At 40.6% G+C, this 21,951-nt stretch overlaps 1 protein-coding gene across 10 annotated transcripts in view; it reads left to right on the forward strand.

Moving 5' to 3' along the window:
• The window catches only part of PTPRM (protein tyrosine phosphatase receptor type M), a 765,571-nt gene that overhangs the window by 289,168 nt on the left and 454,452 nt on the right, over positions 1 to 21,951 (forward strand). For all 10 annotated transcript variants that reach the window (XM_032875725.1, XM_032875726.1, XM_032875727.1 and 7 more), the window contains one exon: positions 2,403 to 2,674. In XM_032875725.1, coding sequence (XP_032731616.1) covers positions 2,403 to 2,674 — 272 coding nt within the window. The remainder of the gene's footprint in view (positions 1 to 2,402; positions 2,675 to 21,951) is intronic.

The following is a 21,951-nucleotide window of genomic DNA, read 5'->3' on the forward strand; positions in this document are numbered from 1 at the left end:
CTGCAAGAAGTACTTCCCTTGTATTAAAGGTTTGGTGATTCAACGTTGACCTCAAGGCCATGTCCTGGTCAGCCCTATCAGTGGGAAAATGCATTGTAACTAGGTTGCAGATAACAGAGCCCCACATGATCAAATACGGAATAGATCTGCTTATATTTACCCAGAAAAGTAGGATTTCTAATTCATATCATAAACACTAACAGTCAGCTTTAGGTTTGTAAGGGGATTGGTCTAACCTGCCTATTTTGAAGATTTTTTTTTTTTTTTTTTACATTTTATAGAATCTGGCTCACCCGAATCATTTCAATGATATGCTCTTGCCACTTGTTTCCTCTCTGTGCCCCCAACTCATTCTTAAATCACATTTGTAGTTCTTCCTTATTACTGGAATATATGTTCCTTAGATAACCCTTCCCTTGTGGCTTGGCTTTCATATTTCCACGTGCATAACATTCATCTTTTGAAAAATTGCTCTATTTTCAAAGAGCGACTGTAATTTTCCTTCACTGTCGCGAAGGGGTTTGTTTTCTTCATATACGCTCAAACAGCACATGAAGAAACATGGGGTTATTGGAGTGTAACAGGGTGAGTGATGGGCTGGAAGCTTAAGGGCTCAAAGTTTTGGTTTGGCCACTAACTCATCCTAAAACCTGGGTAAACAGCTTCCTGATCTCTCTTTGACTCAATTCCTGTTTATCTTTAATGCCATTACTACTAGCTCCCCTTACACGGGGCACTGTAGAGGTAACAGCCATCAGTAAACATTGTCTGGTATTGATTCCATAACAGTAGCCTATTAATTTATAAAAGATATACCTACATTTATGGTTTTTTATTTTGTCCTTATAATAATTCTCTGAGAAAGGCTGTCTTCTCTTTTTGCTGTTTAGGAAATCACAGCTTGTAGATAAGAAAAGAAATCTGAGAAACAAACTGAGGGTTTTGGAGGGGAGGAGTGTGAAGGGTTGGGTGAGCCTGGTGGTGGGTGTTAAGGAGGGCACATATTACATAGAGCACTGGGTGTGGTGTGTAAACAATGAATCTTGGAACACTGAAAAAATAAAATAAAATAAAAAAGAAATCTACTTCTAGTAGTGTATATATGTTTTTGGTATTTGTTGAGTGTGTACTAAAATACATATACACAAAAACATACATATACACACACACACATCTTTGAAAATTATGGTTCATAATAATGGAAATTCTAAAAAGAATACTCAGCTGGGGAATAGTCTCCTCTCCCAATAGAAAACATGAGTCCAGCCATATGTGAGTAGTATTTCTTTTTTCATCTTTATGCTCCAAATTTAGGTGTTCTTTCCCCTCAGAGTTTCAGTACATTTTTCCTCTCTGCCAGAAAATCTTTATGATGTTCTGTTGTCCCTTTTATCTTAGAACATTTTGCTTTTATCTTTCTTTATGTTTACATAAAAACTTTACATTTACATAAAGAAAGATAAAAGCAAATATATGATATATAAAATTCATATAATTATTTTAATTGACATTTCTGTTGATCTTAGACATGGGGAGGGCCCAAGTGACACAGTTGATGTCACGGTATCTGGAAAGCTTGAATCCACATGGAAACTCTTCAGCAGTCATGGGTGGGCTGGTGGTTTGGATGTAAAGATTCACATTGCTCATAGAGATTTCTGAGCATGACCATCCTCTGACTGGCACAACGATGGCATTGGTATGCTCAGTCATTACCGGTCTTGAAAACACCTCCACTATCAAGAAGTCAGTTGTTATGGCAATGGGGAAGGGCTGGTGGCAATGAACTACAAGAAAGTTCTATATTATATTGGCAACAGGGAGCATCATAGGGCCAGTAAAGTCTTCTGAGATTCCACAAATCAGGCCAATCTGTTCTCTCTCTCTCTCTCTAGGTTACATGAGAATATTAAAGTGCTCAACTGCTGAGTGGTGGAACCCTCACAGAATAGTGTTGTCCCATAGCACTTTCTGAGATGATAGGAAGGTTCCACATCTGTGCTTCTCAGTGTGGTAGCCATCAACCACAGGAGCCCATTCAGCACTGGAAATGTGGCCAGTGTGGCTGAGGACCCAAGCTTTTCATATCATGGGTTTTTACTTAATTTTAATGTAAATAGCCACACATGGCTAGTGACTACCAGATGATCAGTGCAGGTCAACAAATTATGCATATTTTTGTTACTTAGGAGACTGAATGCAGTAACTTCAAGGGAACTTTCCATTCACTGATCTTGAGAATTCTTTGAGGTGAAAAGGTGTGAAAGAGACGGGGCTCTCAAAGCCTAAGTAAGATCCATAGCATTGCAGTGTCAACCCACCATGTAAATGATGACGGCTTTGAGCGATGATCAGGAAGTAGTATTTCAGGTTGTAACTCTCCATTGATTTTCTTTCCACAGGCTCTTTCATGCTGGTGAACACATCTGGGAGACCTGAGGGGCAGAGAGCCCACCTCCTCTTACCTCAGCTGAAAGAAAATGACACCCACTGCATTGATTTTCACTATTTTGTATCCAGCAAGAGTAATGCTGCTCCTGGCTTACTCAATGTCTACGTGAAGGTCAATAATGGGCCTTTGGGGAATCCTATCTGGAACATATCTGGAGACCCTACCCGCACGTGGAACAGGGCAGAACTGGCCATTAGTACATTCTGGCCTAATTTTTATCAGGTACGCTCTTTGTTTTCATTTCCTGTTTTGATGCATCTTCTAACTTCTGAAAACACAGTTTTTATATTAGTATAATCAGAGAATGTGTAAGAAGTGTAGGTGTTTTTTAAATACCCATATTATGGAAGCATGGGCTATTTGCTAAGGAGTGTATTAAGTCTTCATAGGTTACCTTGAGAAATGAGTAAAGAACACCTTTCAAACTTGTTTATGCATATACTGTTTTAAGAAAATAAGAGGGGGGAAAACCCCAAAAATGTTGTTTTAAGTAACCTGCAGCAGGGCAGGAAATGCTATCTAGAAGCGCTATGTTAAGTAAGGCATATTTGACCCACAGAGACATAGCACTTGAATCTCAAAGAGGAGACTACTTCGTCATGAGTTGCTCTCAGGAGTAAATGAGTCATTAGGAAGTGAGTCTCATGGACCAGCTAGTGAGGTGCAGGGTCCTGTTCCCATCCCTGTAAGCTATGGGAAGAAAAGAACATGCGTAGGCTAAGTCCTTGTCATGGAGGGGCGGCTGTCCCATTCCTTGGGATGTTCTGTTAAGATCCATGTCACCCAGTTGGAGTTCTCATTGGAAGTAATGAAAGGATGGAGACCAGGAGCACTTAAGAAGTGGTACCAAAGGAACCCTGATTTCGTGTCCCTTCCGGCAGAGAGTGATTTTTATCACAAGTGTGTCCTGACTTAAGACCGAAGGTGGAAAAGTAGTGACAATGGTAATTGGTGCTTTTTCCCCTTTTGTCGACAGCACCTTTAAAAAATAACTTGATTTTGAGAATACTCAATTGATTTCAAGCTAAAAGGATTCATTAAAAGGATTGAGATATTTTGCTTTTCTCTTTCTTAATTCCTTTGGCTCGCTCAGGAGCCAGCTGGAACATGGATCCAAGACCATCTCTCATATTTAATTGAGGTGCTTGGCTAGACTCAGGGAAGGGGAAAACTTAGTCTCTTCAAGGGTTGCTTGTCTTCCTAATGGCAGGAACAACACCCAGGCATCCATTCTGTGGGTTTGTTGTTTGTTAGGGAAGATGCATCTATCCCCGTTCCTCTACCCCTGGATTTGATAATGGGAATAAATGGGCTGTCACTGTTGTGCCTGATTTGTCTCTGTACCCTTATACCTGCAGCAGTTTCTAGAATTAAAGGATTGAGAAATTCATGTGTCTTGAATAGTACATATACAAATTGTTAAATTAAGTGGTATACACATAAATTGTTAAAATCTCTTAAAAGTACGCTTGTTTTAAAAGTGTTAAAAATTTAGATAGGTCTAAATTAGTGATCTACTCTTAGCAATTCATCCCAAGGAAATAAGGAAGAATGTTTGCAAATAATTAACTACAAGTATTTTCATGGCAGTTTATTTATAATAATGAAAAATCAGAAACAGTATTATTTCCAACATTAGAGGGTTAGTTAATTTATGTTACCTCAGTATGAAAATGTATTTTGCAACATTTAAGAATAATGTCCTGGAAGACCATTTAATGATCTACTTAAGCATTAAGTGGAAAAACTGGTATAAAACAATAAATTCCACAATTTAAATTTTACATATTATATTTTTTAATTTTAAAATTATATTTATATGACAAAATATATATAATAATGTATGTATGTATGTGTATATATATATATTATAAAATGAAGACTAAAGTATATGCTGAAATAAACATATTAAAAAGTGGTATCTCCCTAGCTAATAGGGTAACAGATGATTTGAACTTTTTTTCTTTATACCATTGGTCAGTCATATTCTAAGTTTTCTCCAATATGTACTATTTTTATACCTAAAATTCAAAAGAGTAAAAAAAGAAAAAAAAAAGGTTTTCTTGCACAGGGAAAATATCCTATTTATCAAATAACCTTTTTTACAACTATATTAGCAATCAGTGGTATAATTTAAAAAAATATGGCCCCAACAAAATTTTTTCTTCCATAGTACTAAAATGGAAAGAGAAGAAGTGGGTTTGGTTAAGCTAGACTTTTATATGATGGACTAAGCTAAGAGGCTAAGTGTTTTTAGAAACTTCTTTTGGAGGAGACCTTCCCAGAGTAGAGAAGAAGTAGGTCTGTGATGTTCCCACTGCCCTTCTGGTACCTGCACTAAGGTTCTGCCTTAGCCTCTAGGCATCTGCAGGATTGAGGCAGTGGGTCAAAATTCTAGGCAAGATCAGAAGGTAGGTCTGCTCAACTGTGCTTTTCACATCAACTGTGATTTTCCTCTCTTTCACGTTAACACTGCCCAGCCAGCATCTGTAGGTGTGAACTCTCTTGGGCCTCTCACAGCCTCCAGAGTCTAATGCATTGGTTTAGTTTTGACATTGACCGCAATCCAGATCTTAAGTTGTATTTTTGCCTTTGTCTAAGCTCAGGCTATGACAGAAAGACCAAGGACTGGGTGCTTTAATGATAGACATTCTTTTTTCATGGTTGCAGAGCCTGTGAGTCCTGTAGGATTCTCACAGATTCAGTTCTTAGTGAGGGCCCTCTCCCTGCCTTGTAGATGGCCGCCTTCTTGTCTTCTCAGAGGGGGCTCAGTGGCCTTTCCTCTACGTGTGCATTTGGAGAAAAAGAGCTCCTATCTTCATTCTTCTTATTTTTAGGATGCTAATTTTGGGAGCTCCACCTTCATGATCTCATCGAAACCAAATTACCTCCCTAAAGCTCCATCTCCAAATATCCTCACATTGTGAGGATATTTCCAATGTATGGAAATGGGTAGGGACACATCATTCATCCATAAGAGCCTTGGCACTCCTAGCTCAAACAGTTGAAATTAAAGGGAGGATTTAGTTTAATGGTTTTAGGAGATCAGCCTTTAAAAAGGAATTCTGGAACTATATTGAAAATAGAGTAGTGGTCCTATATATTAGGTCATTGTGATTTCTGGTGAATTCTTCCGTTCGTGGGCTCTTTTGAATTAAATATTTTGCTGCCCCCATTGTGAACCTCCAACCCCATCCCCCAAGCCTACTTACTTCCCACTGTCATGTCTCTTACATAATGAGCAGTGCATGACTTACCAAGTTGAATTAGAACCTAAGTCTCACTATCTCTTTTTGGTTCACTGGTTGACTCATTAGGAATAGCTTTCTACTTTGAATTGAAAAATGGGTTTGTAGGGGCACCTGGGTGGCTCAGTGGCTTAAAGCCTCTGCCTTCGGCTCAGGTCATGATCCCAGGTCCTGGAATCAAGCCCCACATCTGGTTCTCTGCTCAGCAGGGAGCCTGTTTCCTCCTCTCTCTCTGCCTGCCTCTCTGCCTACTTGTGATCTCTGTCAAGTAAATAAATAAAATGTTTTAAAAAAAATGGATTTGTAGAGATTCTTTAATACAGCAGTGCTAAGTTTTTTTTAAAATCTGGTGATCAACATCTGGAAAGGGTTCAGATCCCCTAAAAGTGCCCTTGTTTAATTTAGTTTCTGAGCTCTCCAGCCAAACATGAGATTTTAAAGTTGTAAAGGCATAGTGAAAGGCACATTTCTCCCTTATCTGCTGGGCAGTAAACATACTGAAATCATTACCCCGATAATAAGACAAGCTATCAGGTAAATGACGCTCTGTTGGTGCTACAGGAGAGATGTCAGGAGGAAACCTCCCAGACACTAAGCAATGGGCCTTAAAATCACCATGTAAGACCTGGATGATGTTTCCTAGTTGGGATGAGAAAGGCAAACCATATTGACAAAGGTGAAGAAGAAGGAAAACACCTAGCAAAGCCTATTTCCACCCCTGGCCCAAGGTGTCAACCTAACTGGAGATGACCAGAAAAAAGCTAGAAAAATCAGTTGTCTGTGCAAGGACAGCACTACCCAAGGAAGGAGCTTCCTTGCATAGTGTGGTCCTTAGCACACTGAGCTAACACACCTTTACTGAGGAGAGGGCTGTCATATCCTAATGCTCATAAAATGTGAATCATGCCAGGGTACCTGGGTGGCTCAGTCTTTGGGTATCTGCCTTTGGCTCAGGTCATGATCCCAGGGTCCTGAGATCGAGCCTTGCATCTGGCTGTCTGCTCAGCGGGAAGCCTGCTTCCCCCTCTCCCAATCCGCCTGCTGTGTTTCCTCTTTCGCTATGTTTCTGTCAAATAAATAAATACATAAATAAATTAATAAATCTTTAAAAAAAATGTGAGTCATGCCTATGAACCCATGTACTTTTGCACTAATTTCCCAAAGATATTTATCTGTAAGAAGTTATGTGCTCATCTAAGGACATGAGTCTGCTCTGTGTGACTATAGTTAATAATGTAGATGTTAAGAGCACCAATCCCCCATACACTGGAAAATCCATGTGTAACTTTGACTCCCCCAAAACTTGATTAATAACCTACCGTTGATCGGAAGCCTTACCAATAACATAAACAGTTGATTAGAACGCATGTATGCTATAAGTACTATAGTACTTATATACTAGAAAAAAATGTTATTAAGAAAATCATAAGGATTTCAGGTCTCACATTTAGGTCTTTAATCCATTTTGAATTTCTTTTTGTGTGTATGGTGTTAGAAAGTGGGCCAGTATCTTTTTTTTTTTTTTTTTTTTGCATGTAGCTATCCAGCTTTCCCAGTACCATTTTTTGAAGAGACTTTCCCCATTATATAGTCTTGCCTCCTTTGTTATGTATTAATTGACTATATAGGTGTGGTTTATTTCTTGGTTCTATCCCATTCCATTGATCTATGTGTCTGTTTTTGTGCTAGTGCCATACTGTTTTGATTACTATAGCTTTGTAGTATTGCTTGAAATCTGAAATTGTGATATCTCCAGCTCTCTTCTTTCTCAAGATTGCTTTTTGGGGGTCTTTTGTGGTTCCATAGAAATTTTAGTATTATTTGTTTTAGTTTTGTGAAAATTTTGTTGGTATTTTTATAGGGATTGCATTAAATCCATAGATTGCTTTGGATAATATGGACATTTAGCAATATTAATTCTTCCAATCCATGAGCATGGGATATCTTTCCATTTGTTTGTGTCATCTTTAATTTCTTTCATCAGGGCTTCATAGTTTTCAGAGTACAGGTAGGTCTTTCACTTCAAAAATGAGATAAGTTTGTAGTGCTGTTCTGTCATTACTGAAAAAATTCCAGGTGTAAGTAGACTCATGCCCATGTTGTTCAAGGTTCAACAGTATTACATTTTGAATCACAAAATACAAGAACTGTTATTCTGTTGTCACATGAACATGGTTCGTAATAGTCAATATCTAAATGATGCCTTTTTAGGAAACAGGCCATTTCTGGGCTAGAAAACTGAGGACAAGATAGTAGGATATGAACATCTGAAGGAAGCAGGACCCTTGAGAGACCCTGTCTCACTGCACAGGGAGTCTGCTTTCCCCCCAGATATCACCTCTACATTAGAGAATTCAGACTGCAAGATACGTTAGAGAGATCTAAGACACTAATATAGAGTGAACATATACTTGAAATATTAGTATATTAAAATGTTTTATGTTGATATAGCACTTTATTTCTAAAAGATGCTTTTCACATTTTATTAAGTAGCTTTGATATAATGAGTTAGGATTGATGAATTAACTGTTTTAAAGATATTTCATATTATAATATTATTTGGAATTGGGTAACATCATAGTATAGAAGAACATATGGTTTGGGTTAAACAGAACTGATTTAAGTATCAGCCTTGTCTACTTATAAGTTTGGGCAACTGAATTAAACTTATGGAAATTCAGTAATTATGGGACTAAATATAAAGGCCGTGCAGGGTTTAAAGGGGAATGGAAAAGCACATTTAGGATGTTCTAGCCTTTCCACAAATAGTAGTAGTTTATTGAGATTAAGATTATGGTAGACAGAGGACAGGAAATAGCTAATATCTGAGTGCTTTCTCCCTAAGTCACTCCTTAAATGTGTTTAGTGGAGGGGCACCTGGGTGGCTCAGCAGGTTAAAGCCTCTGCCTTCGGCTCAGGTCATGATCCCAGGGTCCTGGGATCAAGCCCCACATTGGGCTCTCTGCTCAGCAGGGAGCCTGCTTCCCTTCCTCTCTCTCTGCCTGTCTCTCTGCCTACTTGTGATTTCTGTCTGTCAAATAAATAAATAAAATCTTAAAAAAAAAACTTAATTAAAAAAAAAATGTGTTTAGTGGAAAGGCAGAAGGGCCTCAGTGAAAAGGGGTTACAGAAATGAATCCTTCCATGAAACTAGGTGAAATAAAGTGAACCAGATTTCTTTCCCCCCAGAACATCCCAGAACTTGCTGTCATACAAAAATGCAAGGTTAGGGACGCCTGGGTGGCTTAGTGGATTAAGCCTCTGCCTTTGGCTCAGGTCATGATCTCAGGGTCCTGGGATCGAGCCCCGCATCAGTCTCTCTGCTCAATGGGGAGCCTGCTTCCCTCTCTCCCTCTGCCTGCCTCTCTTGTTGTGATCTCCCTCTCTCTCTGTGTGTCAAATAAATAAATAAATAAATAAATCTATCTTTTTAAAAAATCCTTAAAAAAAAAAATGAGGTGAGGTTTCCTGAGTGTTTCTGGTACCAGCGTGCTCTGGACTCTCTACCATGGGAAGCAGGTACTCCAAATACCTCCCATCTTGGGGACAGACGCACTGGGCTCCTTACCTTTGTCCTGTCTTTACTCTCTTTTTTGGTTGGGGATGCCCATTGGGTTTTGGCTACTACCCATTTGGTATTTCTCAACTTAGAGTCTGAGTTTTGCAGTTGTTGTATTTGGAGAGGTTTTCTCTAAAAGTAAACACAACTGTCCCAAGCACTTTTGCTCAATAGTAAGTTTCCTTGAGCATCTCTCCTTTTCTTAGTCTTTCCCCTTTTGCTTTTCCCCAAGTTATCTTAACTTGGCATTTAGAGTATCAAAATCTTTCTTAGCAAAGTGTTCTCACCATAGCAGTCCTTCTGTGTGGCTTGTCCTATTTTTAGGAGAATAGTATCCTGCAAGTACAAATCACAATGGTAACCTGCATGGAATGAACCTAATTGTAGGTTAATTGCTGTTTGTTAAAATATAAATTGTCAAGTATTTGGCGATTAACACATATTTAATTTCTTAATTACTGTTTGTCCTAATTGCTGCTACTTAGAACCTGCTCCTCTGTTGGGCGGCAGCAGTGAGCAGTGCTGGCTGCTTGCTCTCCTAAGGGCACCATGGCTACAGGACCACTTCCTTTGATTTAGACCTTGACTTTCTGCCATGTTACCAATAGTATTTTCCTCTCCCAAGCACCTTCTTGCTTTATTGTGCTAATGAAAAGAGAGAGAGAGAGAGAAGGATTCCACTTTGATTCTGTATCTTTCTCTTCTCTTTATTCTTACCCATCCCTCAAATTTCTGGAGGCTATCTCTCTATTTCTCAGGGTTTCTAACCCTGCCTGTACCCAGAGATGCCTGGAGAATCACCTACTCATGCCTTCTCCCTGCTTTTGGAATATAGTGGTAATGAATCCAGTCAGAGGCAAGGGAAGCAGTGATCTTTAAGGTAAGTCGTTGCTTTGACAAGAAAAAAAAATGCATAGATGGCTTTGAAGTCCTTTCCCCATGCCTCTTAAGAAAGGGCTTGGGCTGGGAGCAAGTGGGAGGTGGTAAGAGGGAATGTGAGGACCGAGTCCAAATGATGACAGTCTTACTATTTCTCTAGAGTCTCCCAATTCAAACAAATTCTTAGAGGTACAGAAGGGTCCTGGGACCCTAAGACCTGTTCTGAGTTCTCTGTGTAGTGAGGACGTGAAGGATCTTGGACTTTGCCAGAAGTTAAACCTTGATCCACCTGTTACCAGTCTGATATCTTTCCTGGTAGATGAGCAGCTGAGGGAGTAGGAATGACTGGGTCATTCCATCTTTAACATTAAACTCCAGGCTTTATTCCCTATCCAGCGACCTTTGATTCTTTGCTGTATTTGCCTTCAGCCCACTTAATTTGCTAGAAAGTCATGGAAGGCTAATCTGACAACATCAGCTCTATCTGCCTTTGTTGCGCGTATCACAGACCAATCTGTCACAGCCACTAACTCAGAAACAAATAGATGATCTCTGAGCACAGCTGTGGCCAACTGCTCTATCCCAGGAAATCCTGAGGGGCCTGGACAAATCCAGAGCATCATCCCTGGCTGGGCTTGCCAACATTGTTGCCCAACACACTTGGATGGACTCCTCACAAGAGAAGCCAATAACTCCAGAGAAAGTTTGGAAAAGAGAAAGGGAGAAATTTATGCTGGGTGCCAGCAGCCTGGGGAGGTGGTAAGCTCAAACCTTAACAACTGGTCAGTCTGCCCACAGATGGACACCTAGAGTTTCACTGGGAGAGAATCCAGGCTATGTGCAAGAGAGCGGGCAGAGAGCACTTGATCATGGATGGGGGTCAGTATGTGTTCATTGGGTGATCGTGGGCAGGGAAGGGGACATGTGGGATGTGGTCTTCTAGGCATTTTGCTGCTATCAAGGCATTTTGGTCTGGTGGTTGGAATGTTCCAGTTATTGCAAAATATTTTCATCAGTGCCTCAAGAAAGTTTGATCACAAGAATAGGCGGGTAGGCCAAAAGAAGTAGATTCTGGGGAAGATGGTGAAGTGGGGGGGAATCCCAAGCTCCCCTCATCCCATGGATAAGCCTAGAGAAAACCTAAATTAGTGTAAATAACCAGAAAATGACTTGAAGACTGACAGAATGGGCTCTTCATAGCTAACTGTGGAGAAGAGGCCACAGTTCTCCAAACTGGCTCCTGCAAGCACACCTGTAGAGACCTTGCTAACACCACATGCCCCGGCTTTGTGTTCTCCTGTGGACATGTCCCTTCTAACCTGCCCTCTGTAGGATACAATTCCTCAGTAGTGCAGCCCTGGCAGGGGCCAACATCATTCCAGAGTGACTCCTGACTGTGGGAGAGGGGGGATAACAACACACACCAGTTCACCTATGGCCGCAGCAGCAGGCTGAGGGCAGACATGGGGTTGGCGGACAGGCTCCGCCCACCAATGAAAGCCTATCAGGGGACAGTGCAGGGAAAGCACCCTACCACTTGGTGTGAATGTAGCTCTGACAAACATCTGTTCTCACCCAACTCAAGCCCAAGGCAGCCCCAAACTGGGGGCCTTAACAAGCATAGGGACCAAACCCTGCCCACCACAGGAAGAGGGAGCTACTACAGGTGACTGGACTGAAGGCAAATGCAGCTCAGCCACAACAACATGGCTCACAAACAAGAGACACCCCTGAAGAGCCAGGTTCTGGTCCACAGGGAACATTGCAGCACAGAGCAGTACAAGGCCTTTTTTTCCTAAGGCCACTATTTTCAAGAGCATGAGATGTAGCTGACTTTCTTAAAACATAGAAACACAGAGTTAGACAAAATGAAGAGTTAGAGGACCATCTCCCAGATGAAAGAACAGGACAAAATCATGGCAAGAGAGTGAAACGAAATAGAGATAAGCAATGTGCCTGTTAGAGAATTTAAAGTAATGGCCTTGAGAAAAGAGTGGAGAACCTCAGTGAGACCCTCAACAAGGAGATAGAAAATGTAAAAAAGAGCCAATCAGAGATGAAGAACTCAATAACTGAAATTAAAAATACACTAGAGGGAATAAATAGCAGATTCAGGGAAGCAGAAGAACAAATCAGTGAGCTAGAATACAAGAGGAATGGAAAGCAATCAAGGTGAATAGGAGAAAGAAAAAAGAATAAAAAATGAGAATAGGGATTCCATGCTCATGGATTGGAAGAATTAATATTGTTAAAATGCTGATATCACCCAAAGCAATCTACAGATTTAATGTAGTCCCTATCAGAATACCAACAGCATTTTTCACGGAACTAGAACAAACAGCCCTAGAATTTGTATGGAACCAAAAAAGATCCTGGACAGCCAAAGCAATCTTGAAAAAGAAGGCAAAGCTGGAGGCATCACAATTCCAGATTTTAAGTTATGCTACAAAGCTGTAGTAATCAAAACAATATGAAACCCAGAAAGAAACCCATGCTTATATGGTCAATTAATCTTTGAAAGGAAGAATACGCAATGGGGAGAGAAGTAGTCTCTTCAACAAATAGTGTTTGGAAAACTGGATAGCTACACGCAAGGGAATGAAGCTGGACCACTTTCTTACACCGTACACAAAAAATAAACTCAAAATGGATTAAGGACATGAATGTGAGAGCTGAAATTATAAAAGTCCTAGAAGAGAGCATAGGCAGTAATTTCTCTGACATTGACCTTAACAACATTTTTGTAGATATATTTCCTGAGGCAAAGGAAACAAAAGCAAAAATAAACTATTGGGACTACATCAAAATAAAAAGCTTTTGTACAGTAAAGGAAACAATAATAATAATAATAATAATAATAAAAACCTACTGAATGGGAGAAGATATTTGCCAAGGATATTTACAGTAAAAGGTTAATATCCAAAATATATAAAGAACTTATACAACTCAACACCAAAAAGCCAAATAACCCAATTAAAAAATGAGCAGAGGACATTAAGAGATGTTTGTCCAAAGAAGACATCCAGATGGCCAACAGACACATGGAAAGATGCTCAACATCACTAGTCATCAGAGAAATGCAAATCAAATTCACAATGAGGTATCACCTTACACCTGTTAGAATGGTTGAAATCAAAAACACAAGTGTTGGTGAGAATGTGGAGAAAAAGAAACCTTCGGGGCACCTGGATGGCTCAGTGGGTTAAAGCCTCTGCCTTTGGCTAAGGTCATGGCCCCAGGGTCTTGGGATCAAGCCCTGCATCGCAGGGAGCCTGCTTCCTCCTCTCTCTGCCTGCCTCTCTGTCTACTTGTGATCTCTATCTGTCAAATTAAATAAATAACAAAATCTTTAAAAAAAAAAAAAAGAGAAAAGAAACCTTCATGTACTGTTGGTGGGAATGCAAATTAGTGCAGCCACTGTGGAAAACAGTGGCCCCTCAAAAGATTAAAAATGGAATTACCATATGATCCAGTAATTCCATTACTACATATTTACCCAAAGAAAACAAACAAAAAACTAATTCATAAAATATGTACCCCTATGTTTTTGCAGCATTATTTACAATAGCCAAGATACGAAATCAACTCAAGTGCCCATTGATTGATGAATTGATAAAGATGTAGTAGATATACACTATGGAATATTACACAGCCTTAAAAAAAGAATGGCATCTTGCCATTTGCAACAACGTGGATTAAAGAGGATATATCACTAAGCGAAATAAACCAGTCAGAGAATAACAAATACCATAGGACTTCACTCATATGTGGCATTTGAATTCATTTAATTCAAATGAAGAAAGGAAAACAAGAGGCAAAGCAAAAAGCAGATTCTTAACTATAGAGAACAAACTGGGGTTGCCAAAGGAGAGGTGGGTGGGGGATGGGCGAAATAGGTAAAGAGGATTAAGAGGCACACTTAACATGAATAATATATGGAATTTTTGAATCACTCTTGTATACCTGAAACTAATGTAGCAAAGTATGTTAATTAAATCAGAATAAAAAAATAATATAAATTAAAAAAATAAATTAGAACAGTAGGTTTCAGAGTATGAATTAAGAGGTCTATTTCTGGGTTGGACTCTTGGGGCTATAATTGAGCAAGAGTGCTTGCTGACCATGCCCTACTGCCAATGTTTCCTTCCATTTTTATGGAAATATGGCAGCCATTCTCAATCCAGCTTCTTCTTGCTGGACAAGGAAGATGGAGGTGTTTTTCAAAGTGGAAGGAAAGTACCTGTTGCTGTATTATTTAATTCTGACTCATTAAAGCATGTGAATTGAAAGAATATAGCTTAGGTACACACCACAAGGTGAGCCTGAATCCCAAATAGAACCCTGCTCCTGAGAGTAGAATAGCCAAGCCCATTTTGATTATTTCTTTGAAGACAAACTTTATATCTGTCATTATCCATGAAAACAAGTGTTTAAATCAATCTCTGACTCCTTCCCCTATTCTATCCAAGAAAGGGGTGTGCTGGCCCATGGTTATTATAACCATGTACCTTGCCACCTAGTTTTTTCTTTTCTTTTCTTTTCTTTTCTTTTCTTTTCTTTTCTTTTCTTTTCTTTTCTTTTTTTTCTTTTTTCTTTCCTTTCCTTTCTTTTTTTTTTTTGTTCAAGATTTTATTTACTTATTTGAGATAGAGTAAGAGCAAGTGAGAGAGCATGAGTGGGGAGAAGAGGGGCAGAGGGAGGGGGAGAAGCAGGCTCCCCACTAAGCATGGAGCCCAACATGGAACTCGATCCCAGGACCCTGGATCACCACCTGAGCGGAAGGCAGATGCCCAACCAACTGAGCCACCCAGGTGCCCAGTCACCTAGTTTTCTTGATGCTTGCTTCTATCTCTGATGAAGCATTAATATGGACCCAGCAAGAAGAATGAATAATGACACAAATTCCCCATTGCTTGGCTTGAATATACGCTAGAGCCATACGTTTATCCACAATGACTTTAGCAGGGGAATCGAATGATTTATGATCATTAGCCACACTGGTTAGAACTCAGGATAAGTTGCGAAGCATGTGTTCATATGCAGCAACCCCCCCCCAACCCCGACCCCTGCCATGGCAACAATGTATAACCACAGAAATATGCATTCCCATCAAGGGTATTCCCTGGGAGGCCATAACCTAGTCTGGTAAATACCTTCAGGGAGCTGGCCCAGCGCTTAGTTTCTTGAGGAGTGTGGAGGGAGAAGGCAGTCACCCAAATGACCAGAGATACTGTTTCGGGATAGAATTTGTAGCACAGTCCGTGGCCCAGGGGACTCCATCTAATTTTCAAATAAAGACAAACCCAGCCAAGAGTACAAAGACAAAAGGGAGAATCGGTCTACCAAATGGGCAGCTCGTTCCATCCAGTCTCTGCCCAGCTGAACCTGGCTGTGAATATTGCCCATAGCTGGAAAAGAAATAGACTGTTGCTTACACATAGGGAGTTTGTCCTTTTTGGCTTCATGTGGTATCTGATTGGGGGAATATATGCCTGTTTTTTTGTGTTCTGGAAATTACCTCCTTTCGTATCATAAGGAGAGGGACTGTAACACACAGGGGTGCCTTCTGATCATCTTGGGAAAATCTAGCGATTCTAACCCTATACATTATTGTCTGGGCCTTAAGGATTGGACATCTGTTCCCCTTGGGAACTCCTGAGGGATCATAAGCTGGGTGTACCAAAGGGTCTCTATGGTCCAATACCAACTGGGTTTTTGGGTGGCATTTCCAACACTTGACAACGCATGTAGTTGAGGGCAAATGCTGAGTTATACAAACTAGTGTTATCTTTCCAACCTAGGGAGAAAAAAGACATGATTAATATAGTGCACAGGATAAACATAGTGGTTATGTGTTCTCTTTTCTAAAGAGGTATTTTAAGTCCTAATTAGAGTGACTTTCCCAGTAGGAGAGTTTGGTGGTTTCTTCTATCTCCTCCTTTCCTACTAATGGGCACTGTTTAACTCTTGGGTGATGTATCTACAGGTTCACTTTGCCTAATTTCAGGGAGGAAGTGGTGGCTTGTAGGACATCATAAGGTCCAACCCATTTGTCAGTTAATTTTTGGTCAAGTCTGTGTCCTTTCCAAGTTTTTAAGAAGAGCTTGTCCCCAGATTGAAATGGGTACAATGGTCCTTCCAGCAAGGAGGCCATCCTAGAGGAAGCAAATGATGAATGATGGTTAATATTTTGGTTCAAGTGTTGTACGGATTGTTTAATTTTTGTTTCTCCCTCTATGTGGGTGGGGGCCAGGAGTGATCTTCCATATGAAGTTCCATAGGAGGTCCCCCTGAGCCCACGCTGAGGTGCCACCCCTATGTGGAGAAGGGCGAGCAGCAGTTCCCTATCTCATGTTAAATGAGTTTCTTGACACAGCTTTGTGATGGTCTTTTTCAAAATATGGTTCATTTTCTCCATTTTTCTTGTCGACTCTGGGCTGTGGGAAACAGAGCAGCTCATTTCACACACTTTTCCTCCCTCAAATTGAATACCTTAGAAGCAAGGTCTACCAATTGAGAGTTCATGGCTGCTGCTCTCTCAACCTTCTAGAACCTCTTTCCTATATCAAGGGCATTTTGTCCAAGGAAGTCACATTAACCATTCTCAGATTTTCAAGAGCCTCAGGATCCTCATTGGTATATTTTTGATAGACTTGATAAATCCTCTCCAGAAACTCGGAGGGATCATCATTTAATTTTTTTTTTTAATTTCCTTGACTTTAGTAAGCCTTTTTTGCTTCAGCACCCCTCACTTTAGTCCCATTAACGTAACACCTTCAGCAGTGGTTCACCAAGTGGTTCATCTTCAGCAACAGTTGGGTCCCAACCAGGTCTGGTCACCAGGACTGCCCCTGCCAGTAAGGGGGTATTACCTGGGTTTTTTTTTTTTTTTTTTTTTTAATCCTACACGTGCCAAACCTCCTCATGGGATTCATCATTCACTTACTAGGAGTTGCTAATTGGCTGTAAGGAGCCTACTTCACAGAGTCTGGCTAGCTGCCTAAGGAGGCTTATCCGTGGCAAGAATAGTAGTGAACCATTCAGACATTTTCTGAGGATCCTCTCTATAAAGTGTGGTTTGACTTTTTTCCAGTTTAAAAGGTCTGACTTAGAGAAAGGTGTCTGTGTCCAATAGTTTCTGGTAGGCTGTCTCTGGGGATTCACTCCTGCAGGATAATGCTACAAAGGAACCACCCCATTCCAAATTGGGGTGCCTCCTGACCACATTTGGTGTCCTGTAAGGTCTTGAAAAGGGAGACCATTCCTGCCTCCCAGGGCATAGCAAGGAAGAAGAGAAACTGAGGTAGATGGGGCTCTGTGATTATCCACATTTGGGGCCAGTAGAATTCCCAGGGCAGGGGATTTGAAGATTGTAACAATCTGAGTTTCTCATTTTTTCCTTGTTTGACTGCTGTTCTCACACACATTTACCCCGGCTTTCTCTCAGTAGGCCCACTATCCTTACCCGCTTTAACCTCTGTCTTTGCATCATGAGCTTAGAGCCTTTATGGGCTGAATATTTATTACTTAACAGTATAAAAATCTGAACATAGGGAATTTCATTTCATTTACCAGATCTTTGACAAAATAATTCTAATTGGAGGGTAGGATGGTAATTTAGAGACCCATTTTTTTTTTCTCATTCTAGTATGTATGTAGGCCATGCAGTGTTGCAATAAAAAAAAAATCATCTTGTTTGTCATTGGCTCATATGTGGGTAGTGCTGCCAGAGTGTACCCCAAGGGACTGTCAGAGAGGACAGAAGTAGTGTTTCCCACCCCAGAAAGGGAAGAAAGGAATGAGTAGGAAATGAAAGAAACCAAACCAAACAGAGTCCTTTTTCAGATTCCTGCCAAAGGAAGCTGAATTCCTCAGTGAGACGAAGTTGGGGATGATGAGTTGTACAATCACGATTTCACACTGCTGGGTACCAAGTGTTGGACAGTTTAGCCCTAAAGTAGAAATCAGAGCATTCTGGTTAGCACTGGTCTAACTTCAGAAACCCAAAGTCATTGCTTCCCAAATCCATTTCTCTTTTCAAATCATGCAAGAAGTGAAAGTTGGATCAGCAAAGGCAGGATACAGACCTTCCCTCACAGGTGGTCTTAGGACAACCACTGGGATTTCCCTTGGCTGCCTGCCCCTTGGAGGCAGCCCAGCCATGGCGGGATGTTGAGGTACCCACCTGGTCAGGAGTCTGTGAGGGTGATCACCCACCCAAGCAACATGCCCTTCCTGGCTGTCTCACCAAAAACTGTCATCCATCCACTTGTCACAGCTACTAAATCGGGAAAGAATGAGTGAGACTTGGGGGCTGTCATGGGCAACTGTTCCACATCCCGCACCTGGGGATGCCCAAGAAACTGGATAGATGAGAAGCACAGCTCCTAGCTGGGTCTGCCTCTACTGTTCCTGACCAAACTCAGATAAATTGGCCACAAGAGAAGCAGATAACACAGGACAGGAGAATTTGGAAACCCCCTGAGTGCTGGCAACTGGGGGTGGTCTCAGGCTCAAGCTTTAGCAATCCACCTCTCCCCAGAAAGATGGACATGTCGAACTTACAGGGGTGGATACATCGTACCTTGCACATAAGAGTGTGATGACTGTGTGTTTAGTAGCCCCCTACGCTTCCTACCTCTTAATGTGATGTCTTCTCTGTAATTAGCTGTGGAGAGTCTGTCCTGCCAGTCTTCCATTGTTTTCTGGGTTATTTAGGTTGATTGGGTGTTACTGAGTTGTATCCATGGGACAAGTTGAGCTTAGGGTCCTCCTACTCTGCTGCCTTTACGGGAAGTCCCTATCCTCTGTATTCTTTGCTAAAAGAAGAGGAACAGTATGTTTTAAGAAATCTGTGGGAACACATTTGGCTCTCATGTTACTGTGGACCTAGAACTGCATATGGGAAGTGAATCGATTCACGTAATGGTTTTTCACCTTCAAAGGTACTATTTTTATTTATTGTAAGATCTTACCACGTCTCTAAGTTTCCTTCTCAGGTTGTAGTTAGTATTTGATGATCAAGGATAAGGACTTGTTCTGAATTAACATCTCATACTTCTCTGTGGTCTGTTGCTTCTTGCGTATCCGCACTTTTCTTTATAACTTTCCTATTTTTTCCCTCAACCTTAATTTCTTCCATATCCTATTTTATAGAATGAATATTTGAGCTATTGTTAGAAAAGATTTGAGAAGAATCCTTGTTCTTTTTAAAACATGAAAGAAAAAAAAAACAAGAAAGAAAAGTGAGGAAAGTCGTGTTTTTTGGTTGAAAAGTAGATGAAGTCATGAAAGAATGAGTGGAATGAATAGGGGTGACCAAGCGCCAGTAATTCACTCCAAGGGGAATCTTACAGTCCTTTGAATACCTTTAACTTGGGAAAGTGGCCTTTTTCTTGAGTCGGTTAATATGTCCACATAAACAAATAATTCAACACTTTCTTGCTGATTTTTTAAAAAATATTTTATTTATTCATTTGACAGAGATAACAAGTAGGCAGAGAAGCAGGCAGAGAGAGGAGGAAGCAGGCTCCCTGCTGAGCAGAGCGCCCGATGTGGGGCTCCATCCCAGGACCCTGGGATCATGACCTGAGCTGAAGGCAGAGGCTTTAACCCACTGAGCCACCCAGGTGCTCCACTTCCTTGCTGATTTCTTAAAGTCATGTAGGTTGTGGTTCAGCTTTCGCTCTTATCGTTAGAGAAAGTTTTCTTTTACTATACAGGTTTTTGTGAATGGGTATGAGCCACCTTTGCTTTTTTTTTTTTTTTTTTTTTTTTTAATGAAAACCAGAAAGGGTCTCCCAGGTTTGATGAGGGGACCAGACGTATACTATTTAATCCCCTTTGTCCTAGGGAATTGACAGATGACTTCCACCAACACATTTTCCATGGTGAGTATTTGTGTTGGTAAGCAAACCCCTTTTCTTTGCTCACACATAGCAAGGAAAAGTGGCAGCATGGAAATCTAATTTTGCCCTTCACTGAAGCAGGGAGGATCAGGGATGCTGCCGTGTTAAACTGCTTTCATCTCCTGGTTGGCAGACATCTGAAGGATAGCCTGATGCCAAGCCCCTCCCAGGCCAACCTCCATGATGGTTTTTCACGAGCGCTAGTTAGTGGTTTAATGGCTTGTTTCCTACCTGAGAGCAAATGGCTATCCCTGTAGGCTCCAGAGACTCTGGGATCCAACATCTTGTCTCCTGAGATGTTATTTGTTGAAATATTGAATGGATATTGATTCTCTTTATTCTACATTTCTTTACATCCCATGACTGCAGATGTTATCTGGGAGCCCTCAGTAAAAATGAGTATTGTGTCCTTCCTGTGCCCTAGTACCTTGATAGAAATGGGGACTCAGTGTGAACCCAAGCACACTCATGCCGCTGATTTTCATTCATGGTTGCTATGTTCTGTGAAGTCACAGTTAGTGACTTACTTACTAATTTAGTGACACACAGTTAGTGAGTTCGTGAATACTGAACTGTTGCTTCCATGGGAGGAAGTAAGGGATTAGTCCTGCGAGCCTCCGGTCTCAACATTTTCATCAACTGATCTACAAATGTAACCTTGTTCTATGAGTCTTTCAGTTAAAGACTCCTTACTTGATGTACATCATTGATTTTTTTTCATATTAGACTCAGCCAACAGTACTTAAGAGACTTATGCCTCAGTGAAACACATCGTGGCCTTCTTGCACTTCAGAACGCGAGACAACACTTCAGCACTGCAGTTGGGTGCCATTTTAAATGGTAGCATCACCAATAAAAGGCACAAAAATAGGAAAAATGCATTACTAAAAAGACTGGGATAAGGACACTTGTTTATGGAATGAGAACCGATTCAAAAGACAGAGAATTGGCTTGACCTCAGCTGGGATGTGTTGGTTGAACAGTTCAGATTTTTGTCCCTCTGTGCATGTCTGCAAATGACTGTGACAGCTTTTCAAGTATTGATTTGGGGGTTTCAAATAAATTAGTGAGTAGGCAAATCTACAAATACAGAATCCGCAAATAATGACAATTAATTATATTTTCTGTCAGGCCAAGTCCAAAAAAAAAAAAAGAAAGAATAAATACTGGGTTGTGGCAAAATTCTACCAGAATAAGCAGCTAGGATGGCTTTGTGATTTTTGTCATACTGATTAACCACTTTTGCTTTCAACTTTTTCAAATAATCACAGTTCAGATTGACTTAGAGGGCAAAGATATTTTTCCTAAAATTGTGTGTATCTCAGTAAATACAAACAAAGACATTTCCCTGAACTCTATCTTGTGCCAATAGAACATCATGTAGAATCTTCATGGAGGGTTGAGTTCGAATATTAAAGTGTTATACATTCTTAGTAGTTCCATTTCTTTGCAGAAGATTTGACTACTAAATGAGTTGGGTTTTGGGGCGCCTGGGTGGCTCAGTGGGTTAAAGCCTCTGCCTTCAGCTCAGGTCATGATCCCATTGTCCTGGGATCGAGCCCCACATGGGGCTCTCTGCTCCGTGGGGAGCCTGCTTTGCTTCCTCCTCTCTCTCTCTGCCTACCTCTCTCTGCCTACTTGTGATCTCTGTCTGTCAAATGAATAAATAAAAACTTAAAAAAAAAATAAATGAGTTGGGTTTTATTTTTAATTTGATTTAATTTTTTATACAGTGTTTTGAGGTCTAGCAAGTAATTACTTTCTATGGTTTTGTTTTGGGATGTTGCAATTGTGCGTTAAAAAAATAGTAAGGATACTATGAGCTTCAATGTGTATTGGAAATGGTACCCATGTGATGCACTTGAAGCAAGTCAAGCCACGGGAGGTCTTCTCCAGGCCATTGCT

Source organism: Lontra canadensis, unplaced genomic scaffold (assembly GCF_010015895.1).
Source record: "Lontra canadensis isolate GAN:19392208 unplaced genomic scaffold, GSC_riverotter_1.0 scaffold57, whole genome shotgun sequence".
NCBI lineage: Eukaryota > Metazoa > Chordata > Mammalia > Carnivora > Mustelidae > Lontra > Lontra canadensis.